Source organism: Pezoporus wallicus, unplaced genomic scaffold, assembly GCF_028554395.1.
Source record: "Pezoporus wallicus isolate ANWC-B61680 ecotype Strahan unplaced genomic scaffold, APGP_CSIRO_Pwel_v1 contig_8234, whole genome shotgun sequence".
NCBI lineage: Eukaryota > Metazoa > Chordata > Aves > Psittaciformes > Psittacidae > Pezoporus > Pezoporus wallicus.
Genome location: NW_026637703.1, coordinates 139,892 through 150,227, shown reverse-complemented (window position 1 = coordinate 150,227; position 10,336 = coordinate 139,892). Strand labels below are relative to the sequence as shown.

Here is a 10,336-nt window from a genome sequence, read left to right as displayed (position 1 = left end):
GGGCCTTCGCAGTAAAAACAGCGACTGGAACATCCAGCAGCAGGACTCAAGGCAGCATCGAACTGCACGTCCCCAGCACGTCCCCCCTCTGCCCAGCTCAGAGTGATGAACCACCGGCTGCTCCACAGGCACCTGCACAGGCAGCAAGGCCCATGTCAGCCACCCGTCACCACAGGGATGGGGCACAATCTGTGCTCAGAGCTGGCAGCTGAATGCCCCAAACCCTGTCTGGAGAAGGACAAAAGCTTAATTTCAACTATAGCAGTGGTTTGGTTTCTTTAAAGTTAATAAATAAACAGAGCTGCTGGAGGCGGGATGGGAGGTGGCGCTCGGCTCCATCCTGAGCACTACTCCGGCTCTCCTGCACTGCTCGCCTGGCTGTCTGCACTGGGGAGGCTCCTGCGCTTTCTCAGCTGCATCTCTTCATCCTGAAGGAGGAAAAAGAAAGGGAGCACAAATCCTTTAGCATCCCCTCAGAGCTGGATGAAATCTGTGCTCTTCCCATCCACCAACCATCACCCACTGGGGATCAGCCCAACAAACATCGTCTTTGCACCATCCCTCCAGCTCCTCACTCAATACACAGAAGCCAACTCACGTCCTCTCATGGGCAGCTGTCCATGCACCTTATAGAATCGTACAGTCTGCTTTGGGTTAGAAGGGACCCCAAAGCTCATCCAGTTCCAACCCCCTTCCACTCTTTAACCTGCCAGAGGGGAGACTGAGATGAGCTCTTAGGCAGAAGCTCTTCCCTGTGAGGGTGCTGAGGCGCTGGCACAGGGTGCCCAGAGAAGCTGTGGCTGCCCCATCCCTGGCAGTGTTCAAGGCCAGGTTGGACACAGGGGTTGGAGCAAGCTGCTCTAGTGGAAGGGGTCCCTGCCCGTGGCAGGGGTTGGAGCTGGGTGAGCTTTAAGGTCCCTTCCAACACGAACCATTCACATGCTCCCACTGAGAAGCTGCTCCTGTCCAACCCAGCAGGCAGCTTCACCTGTTAACCCTGCAGGCCACTTGAGCTGGAGTAAGAGCAGCCTCACAACCTCCCGAGCGTTGTTCTCAGGCTGTGCCCATGGCTCCCAGGGCAGGTTTCCTCTGGGTGGACCTGATGTCCCCCAGAACCAACCAGCTTGGAAGGGACCTCTGGAGGGCGTAAGACAATGTCCTGGTCTAAGCAGGGTGAACTCTAATGCCAGATCTGGCTCTCGAGGGCGGGCTTGGTTTTCAAGTACTTGCAAGGACGGAGTTTCCACCATCTCCCTACACAGCCTCTTGCAGCTCTTGGCCATGCTCGCAGGGAAACACCTCCCCTTGCACCCAGTGAGGGTTCCCTTCAGCTCAAGCTGTGTCTGTCGCCTCTTGTTATTTTACTGTCCCCTTCTGCTGCTGCCTTCCCCACACCCAGCCAGAGCCTCGCTGCAGCTCCTCTCCTCCCAGCTGGAGGAAGCAGCTCCCTCAGCCTCCACCCTCCAGCCCTGGCTGACCTCAGGAGCAAAGCCACGGTGCTGCAGGGCCAGGTTCTGCCACACGCAGCACCACGGGAGGGGCCTGGCCATGGCGAGCACACGTTTATAGTGTCTGCACTGCTTATCTGCTCGTACCGAGTCGGAGTCTTCCTCAGCCTGGCGGCGTGCAAAGTCAATGTAATCATCCTTCTGGATGTCCAGAACTTCCTCCTCGTACTCAGTCTGGTAATCTGACTCATCTGAAGGGGGAAGAGAGAAAAAGCACCGCGTTTAGGAGAGAACTGGGAGGGGAACGGGCACAGGGCAAGGTGGCTGCTGGACACCATCAGTGAACTGGGACATCTCAAACACAGAAACCAGCTCTCCAGCCAGGTCACACAATAAACCATGTCCTCTGTGTGCTGGTGTCCTGGACCCTGCAGCAACAGCAGCAAACTGTTGGCTGTAGGAGATGCTCCCTGGTGAGTGCTCTTCACAGCACAGTTGCGGTCTCCCAGCCATCAGTCCAGACCGGCCCTGAGCCATGACAAGCCATGAGCTCCTGATCCAAACTGCCCTGCACATCACTCACAGCTCACTGGAGACAGGGACCTGCAGGCACAGGTGAGCTCTTCCTGGTGCAGAGATGATAACTGCGTGTCTCACAACCTCTGGTCCACAGGACACGGTGACACTGACAGCCCCTTCCTCTCACAGGGGACAATCACTGCTCTCTCTGGTAATCCAGCACATCAGCAGAATTGGGAGGCTCAAGAGCTGTGCACACCAAGCACGGCAGTGAGCAGCAGGACACACCACCAAGTGCAGTCCCCAGCACCAAAGCCTGTTCCCAAGGAACAAGGAGTCAGTGTCTCAACTCCACCAATCACTGCAGACACAATACCTCTTCCAGCACCAGGACATCACTTTAGGATCTGCAGAAGAGACAACAGGAGCCTCACTGCCCACAGGGCTGACTCTCCCCATCGACTTGATGCTCAGTGAACGTGCACCACCAGAAACAACAGCAGGGCCCCATCCCTATGGACACAGACGCAGGATGTGCAGGCAGCAAACGGCCACCTTCCTCTTGCACACTCTGGAAAGTGGCAGAAAATCCTCTTTGTGACCCTTGTTCCACGAGCTCAAGCGTGCTCTGTGTTGCTGAAGCAATCTCTGGTGCTCAGCCCACCAGCGAGGAGAGTGGCTCGTGTTTAAACCGGATTCTTGATCAAGTATTTCTTTAGGGAACAGTCAATAGCATCTGCTCCGCGCTGAAGACAACGGCACAGTCTGTTCCACAGCGTCGGCTTTAACACGAGAACTACGGCCAACTGCCACAGCATGAGGGGGAAAAACAGTTGGGCTTTTTCTCGACTTTTTAGTTATTTTTCACTGTGGATCAGGGAATTATTCGTCAGTTTGTACTAAACCCACGCGGATAAAACACAGCAGAGGACCTGGAAACTCACCTGAGCAGCAACGGGCAGCACGAACAACAGTGTGAGGTTTACAGCTCCAATAAAACCGACTGCCACCAAACCCAAACTCCTTCATCTCCCAAGCACTATTCAGCATTTAAGAGGTCTTTACAGATACCAAAATCAGGAGAGGGGGGTTCCCTTCTCACACCCTTCACACAGCAGCTCTGGGTGCTGGGGGGCTGCAGGGGAATGGAGACCAGAAGGTGGTCCTGCAGTCCCCAACGTCATCTCCCACAGCCCAGCTCCAGGCACTGCTCTGTTACACTACAAACACTCCCAGCAGCACCAAGCAGGACCGAGGGCTCGTTGCTCTGCCCCATGCACCAACACCCAAACAGCACAGCTCAGAATCGAGCCCATGAAGAGGGGGTTATGCCCCATCACTGCAGGGCAGCGCGTGCTCCACGCTCACAGGGTTCCCTGCTCCCAGCGGGAAGGACACAGCCACACTTCTCACACCAAAGACCTGCTCTGGGATTCTGGCTTCAGCATTTCATACACATGCACCTCATTTCTGGACGCTTGAAGGAAATGGGTGCTGTGTGCCTACAGGGGTTTTGTCTCGGGAACACTCACAGGCTTCAGTGTGAATCAGGGCACCTGGTAGCTCATCACAACCTAAGGTGCACCAGTGCTACTTGATAAAAGTACTTATAAAGTTAAGAGGGTGACCTAGTGCTGATAACTGAGTCCCCCGAGAGGTCAGGGATGCTTCCTGCACTGCAAAACCAGGCAGCTGACACCACAATTAACACTGCTCTCCCCCAAATCTTTTCACCCAAGTGCCTGTTGCTGCAGTCGTTCTGCTGCGTGACTGGGTCTGCCCCAGCCCCCATGCACTGCCTCAGCTCATCCTGTGAGACCAGGGGTGATAGGGACAGCCCAAACCATCCCCAACGAAGCCTGCTGCGGGACATCACCACGGAGCCTGCACAGCCTTGGTAGCTGGGACATCCCCTTTGGTGGGAGTGTGACCAGGGATGGGCTGAGCCACCCCTGGGGCAGGGCATCTGTGCTCCCCTGGCCACCGCTGTACAGAACACAAGGGCAGCTGAAGAGAGACACAGAACCCCACTTGAGGGTGTGTTTGGGTGCAGAACATGGACACAAACACGGCAGTGGCTCAGCTGCTGCTCACCGGCAGCACCGGCGCCCAGCACAGGGCTTCATCCCACTTCCCTCTATTCCCCCTTCCTGGGGGACTGGCTCCCTTCTGTTTCTCCAGTCATTGCTCTCAGTTTGCTCAAGAGTGGAGAGGAAACTTCAGTGCCCTCTCCCCCAAAGAAGAGACAACTCCTGACCCAGAGGCTCTGCCAGCCTCTGCCCACTGGGGCCTTTCACCCCTTGCTCTGATGCTTCCCAGTCCATCAGAACATGAACGTTTTCACCTTCTTTCTTCACAACAGAATTACCGACACAACCTCTCCACCCAGCCTGAGACCTGTGCTGTGAATCAGGACAGGCAGAGCCCTTCCAAACCCTTGCAGTCAGAGGCCTCAGGAAGGGAACTCTAGGAGGAAAAAGGTTTCACCCTCCTGACAGTGCCGTGTCACAGCCAGCCTACAGGGACACAGCAGTCAGACCATCATCACGAGCAGACAAATGCAGTCACCAGCAGGTACAGGAACCATCTGACAGCCACAAGGCTGTTGTCAGGGGGGTGTCACCCTCTTCCAGAGCTCTCAAGGGACAGGCCGCTTCCCCCAGAGCTCCTGACACCTCATCCTTTACATTGCCTTGGCAAGCCTTTAAATGGATTTAAACTGTCTGAGAGGTGCTGGCACAGGGTGCCCAGAGAAGCTGTGGCTGCCCCATCCCTGGCAGTGTTCAAGGCCAGGTTGGACACAGGGGCTTGGAGCAAGCTGCTCTAGTGGAAGGTGTCCCTGCCCATGGCAGGGGTTGGAGCTGGAGGAGCTTTAAGGTCCCTTCCAACACAAACCAGGCTGGGATTCTGTGATCCTCCCACTCCTCTGGAGTCTCTATAACCAATGGCACATGGCACCTGCCTGTCCCATCCCAGGTAGCCCTGCACAGGCCCTCCTTAGCCCAGAATCTGCCATATCTACTTTCTGAGACACAGGTCCCTTTGTTTCACTGGTGCCCATGGCCTCATCCAGCAGGAAGCAAATCCTCCTAACGGGGGAGAACGATCAGAAACTGTACCAAGGAGGAAGATCTGTCCCAGTGCACTGGTTAAATCTCAGCAGGTCTCGGTGCCTCTGCCTTAAATAATCATGTTACATGAACTCTTCATCTTTATTCACACTGTTTCAACCACATTTGATTAATATTGTCTTCTTAAGGCATATGATTGCAATTAGCATTTCAAATTACCACAGGGACATCTCTACAAACAGCCACAGATGGGAGGCCTGCTAACTTTAGATTTCCCTCGGCAAGAACAAGAATCAGGAGGAGGGGACAGACTGTTTATAAAGAGCTCTAGCACTGGAGATTTCAGGCCTGGGAAGCTCTCATCATTCCAGTCAAGTTCCCGTATGGCACAGGGCATGGGTGAGGCACAAGGCACTCAATGTACCTTCATGTAAAGATGCAGGTGCTGTTAACCTGTTCCTCAGCAGTTCACTAGGGCTCCCTATAACAGGAGCATACGAAAAGCATTGGAGCCAGTGAGTCACTCCAGATCCTGCTCATGACAGCAGGGAAAATCCCTTCAGTCCAAGCTTGAAATCAGCCTCCTCCCATGCCAGGACATGGATGCAAGAGTGAAGCCATCAGAGGTACACAGGCCAGCACAGGGGGGTGCAAACTCATCTTTGCAGGAGTTGCCACATGTGTTACCCCACTCAGATGAGGCAAACTGGAGCAGGGGTTGCTCCCACCAGGAAGCTGCACTGGAACACACTGGTAATGGGCTGACAGGGGATGTCTCACCATGGCAAGAACATCTGACTCTGCCTGAGGGGGTTGCAGAGGGCCTGGCACACCTCGGGCAGAGGCTCTGGATGAAGCAGGAGACAGCACTCTGCTGGCTGTGCCCCGCAGTGCCTGGAGCTGGCAGAGAGCCCTGAACCACCACTGCTTAGAGCCCGGGGCCGTGAAGCAGTCACAGGTGGCACACAGGGGGGTGAGCATCAACCCCTGCCCTCCCCAACGCTCCCCACTCACCATCTGCCACCGGCGCCTTCACGGGCTCGATCCGGGACACGATTTCTGCCAGGTCCGTGAAGGAGGTGGTGGGACAGGTCACGTTCTGGAAGACAGCGACAGGGCTTCGGTATGGTAACAAACACACGTGGAAACGCAAACAAGTCAGGACTGCATGAACATGATCCTGCACAGACAAAGCTCCAGACACACATTCTCCAGTTGCCCCCGCAAAAGCCATTACTCATCAGTGAGTAATTCCTGGAACAACTCTCCTGGTGGCAGAGATGGGATTCCCAAGTGTGAACAGTGGGACAACCTCTAATGGCTCCTTCTCCATCCACGCAACAAGAAGTCCTATTGAAAATTCAGCAATCTATAGAAAAGATCATGAAGACAAGAACTGGAGGCTCTGGTCCAGGACAGACAGTGCTCATAGGACTTGTTTGTCACCACAAGAGGCACTGGCTGGGCCATGTGCAGCCCAGGGACCTTTTGCCTTCCCTTGGGAGAAGGAGGAGGGCTCAGGTCGGACCCTGCACATGGTCCCCCCTGCAAAGATGCTGTGAGAGGCTGCATGGACCAATGGGGGCAGCCGAGCACTGGGGTGAGCAGAACCCACCCAGGGACCCCAGCAAGATGTGCAGCTGGAGGTGCTGCAGTGATGAGCCTGAGGCACGTGCTCCTCCTGCAAGCAGAGGTACTTCCCACTTTAGTTCCTCCTTTCAACAAGCCTTTACTATTTTCACTCTGTCTCACCTGAGCAGTGGGTTCAGTGTTCTCTATTTTGAGAAACTGCTTGCTCCATTTCTCCTCTAACAAAACACAACTTTGGCATTTAAGACCATTTTGGTCTTCCCGTGTGCCATGCCCTGAGCAGCCCTACCTGCCCCTGCAGGGCCAGGGACAAAGTCACAGGATGCAAACCTGAACAACTCTCACCTTTCTTTAAACCCAGTGATTTTAATTAGTACAACAGCAACCCCCACCTCAGAGCAGAGAGATGGGGAACTGCTGGCAGGGACTGAGGAGAGGGACTTGGGGGTGTTACCAAGGAGCAGCTCCCCATGACCCGGCTTTAGTGAGCGCTTGAGCCCAGAACCCCCCCTGTGCTGGGATGCAGCCCCAGAGTGTAAACAGCAGCTCAGGGAGGGGATCCTGCCCCTCTGCTGTGCTCTGGGGAGAACCCCCCTCTGCAGTCCTGATCCAGCTCTGGGGCAGCAGCACAAGAGGGACGTGGAGCTGTTGGAGCGAGGCCAGAGGAGGCCATGGAGATGCTGCGAGGGCTGGAGCAGCTCTGCTCTGGAGCCAGGCTGAGAGAGCTGGGCTGGGGCAGCCTGGAGAAGAGAAGGCTCCTGAAGGGGAGACCTGAGAGCAGCTCCAGTGCCTGAAGGGGCTGCAGGAAACCTGGAGAGGGGCTTGGGACAAGGGATGTAGGGACAGGCCAAGGGGAATGGCTTTAACCTGCCAGAGGGGAGACTGAGATGAGCTCTTAGGCAGAAGCTCTTCCCTGTGAGGGTGCTGAGGCACTGGCACAGGGTGCCCAGAGAAGCTGTGGCTGCCCCATCCCTGGCAGTGTTCAAGGGCAGGTTGGACACAGGGGCTTGGAGCAAGCTGCTCCAGTGGAAGGTGTTCTGCCTGTGGCAGGGGTTGGAGCTGGATGAGCTTTAAGGTCCCATCCAACCCAAACCAGGCTGATTCTATGTCATTGACACCAGGCTGCCAGGAATTGCTGTGACAGTCATTTTTCTAAACACCTAGACCTGCTCATATGCTTCCAGACAGGGCAGTTTGCTTACACAGGGGTTTTATGAGCAATTCTTTGCTCTTCTAGCAAGAACACTGACATTATGAATCATGTAGCCCCCGTGGGGGTCACAGCAGAAGCCCATTACAGCTGCAGCAGATTGTGCTCAGTTGACCTTTAATCCATAACTAACTTTTGATGTGATTTAGTACAACTACAGCAAGGTGTGGATCCATGACAAACATCTGGTGGGGAGCAAGGCACAGAGAAAAGCCCAGAGGGAATTAAACACACCTGTATGGAATGAAACAGCAGTAGCTCAGGACACACTTTAGAACATAAAGAAGTCAAGAAACTCAGTGTGACCATTAAGGTATCACCAAGAGGGCGAGTCAGGCCAGTCTCATATTGAACATCCAACCTGAATGGCCCCAGTGAGGTGTTTGCAGAAGGTTGTTCCCCAGGACAGAGGAAAAAGGCATCTACATCTTCATTTTGTGCCATAAGACCGAGGGATATGTGCAAACTGTGGCCACCAAGAGACACAGCACTGTGCCAGGCTGTGGCTCTGCAGATGAGGGCTCTTACCGAGCAGACAAAGGGACTGCACAGAGCACTCAGGCAGACACATGCCTGAGCTGTCCTGGGAGCAGGGAGCAGACATGCCCCAGCTTTGGAGGGGATGAGAGTCCAAGGAACTACCTGAACAAACCATGCAGCCACCATCACCAAAAGGTGATTCAAGAGAACCACTATCAGCTCACGTGGGTAGAAAGCAATCCCAAGTGTGACCATACCCATGGGAGCATCCGTCACTGTCACACAGATGACTTCCACATAGGCCTGCTGGAGGATGAGGCAGCTGCACCCCAAAGTTTCAGCACTGAGACTGGAACCACTCCTGGGAAACAAGGTGCCTTCCCACATTCATCTGATGCTTTGCAAACAGGAATTCAAGGTTTAAGCCCAGCCTCTTACTACTTTTAAGGACCAAACCACACTCCATCAGTTAACACCAGGCAAAGAAGTGTCTCAAGTTCATTTGAAACCTACTCCAAATCCTTTCTGCTGCTATTTTCTTTTTCCAAGGCTGAAACTATCCTCCTTGGTACCATCTTTATTAAATAAATTAGAGAAGACAGTTCCTATTGTAGTCTGCTGGATTATATTTAACTTTGACTATGAATAACACTTCAATAGACAAAACCTCCCCAAGGAGATCCAATTAACAGCACTGAATTATTCTGTGCTGGGGCAGAGTAAGGGCCGTTCAAGTGAAGTTTATGTAAGGTTCCTGTCTCTTGTGTCTTCAGCATTTGCATTTTGGAGACAAGATAAAAGGGACTGAATGATGAAAGCAAAGGAAAAGCATCTCAGTGATTAAATACTGGAGGCTTTAGGTAAAAATTCCATGCTTACAACATGGAAACAAGACGATAACAAACTGCTCAGCTCACTCAGACACTGAACGCGACGGAAATAGCCGAAGGACTAAAATATATAAAGCATCAAAACCTTTGCTAATGAAAGGCAAGTTAAAAATATCAGCTGTTATCCTGGGAAGACAGCAGAGCTAAAGGACTTAACTGCCTCTAATGGACTACCAAAAAGGAGACAGCCACCCCAGTGGGAGCTGCAGAACTTGCTGTTGAAACTAAAGTCTCCTGAAACAAAAGTCAGATGAAAAAAGCAGTGAACGCTTTCTGCCTTGGTACCCAGCGCACAGAGAAATGCAATGACAGGCTACAGCAACAATGAATACGTGACATATTTGATCTCCAGGGCAGGTGAAGGGCCCTTGGGTTTTATAAAGTAGGGTAAACTGTGACAAATGTAAAAGATGCTGCTTGATGCATGACTGTAACATCGTGATTCAACTGAAATATCAGCCTGAATTTCTGTATCTCACATAATGGGCCATTTTTAAAGAAGTGTTCTTTAAAAGAAGCATTTGTTACAGCAGTGAATATGTTTGAGCTTGTTACCAGCTTGTGATAGAAAATACAGGATGAAATTAGGGGCTGAGAGAGCTGGGCTGGGTCAGCCTGGAGAAGAGAAAGCTCCTGAAGGGGAGACCTTAGAGCAGCTCCAGTGCCTAAAGGGGCTGCAGGAAAGCTGGAGAGGGGCTTGGGACATGGGCCTGTAGGGACAGGCCAAGGGGAATGGCTTTAACCTGCCAGAGGGGAGACTGAGATGAGCTCTTAGGCAGAAGCTCTTCCCTGTGAGGGTGCTGAGGCGCTGGCACAGGGTGCCCAGAGAAGCTGTGGCTGCCCCATCCCTGGCAGTGTTCAAGGCCAGGTTGGACACAGGGGCTTGGAGCAAGCTGCTCTAGGGGAAGGGGTCCCTGCCCATGGCAGGGGTTGGAGCTGGATGAGCTTTAAGGTCCCTTCCAACACAAACCATTCTATGATTCTATGAAATAGGAATATGAAAACATTTCTGAGACAAACACAGTTTTCTCTCCCATGACTTCTCCTTACGACTATTAATACACAAAATCAAACACATACCAGCTCACAACTAGTCTGAACACAAGCTGTCAGTGGCAGGATGGGAAC

The 10,336-nt window shown here is 53.2% G+C and overlaps 1 protein-coding gene across 2 annotated transcripts in view; it reads right to left on the bottom strand.

Annotated features, from left to right (window-relative positions):
- Positions 1-282: 282 nt before the first annotated feature.
- The window catches only part of PNPLA7 (patatin like phospholipase domain containing 7), a 123,978-nt gene continuing 113,924 nt past the window's right edge, over positions 283-10,336 (bottom strand). For both annotated transcript variants that reach the window (XM_057407316.1, XM_057407315.1), the window contains 3 exons: positions 6,053-6,137; positions 1,596-1,699; positions 283-428 (listed from right to left, as the gene is read on the bottom strand). In XM_057407316.1, coding sequence (XP_057263299.1) covers positions 348-428; positions 1,596-1,699; positions 6,053-6,137 — 270 coding nt within the window. In that variant the 3' untranslated portion in view covers positions 283-347. The remainder of the gene's footprint in view (positions 429-1,595; positions 1,700-6,052; positions 6,138-10,336) is intronic.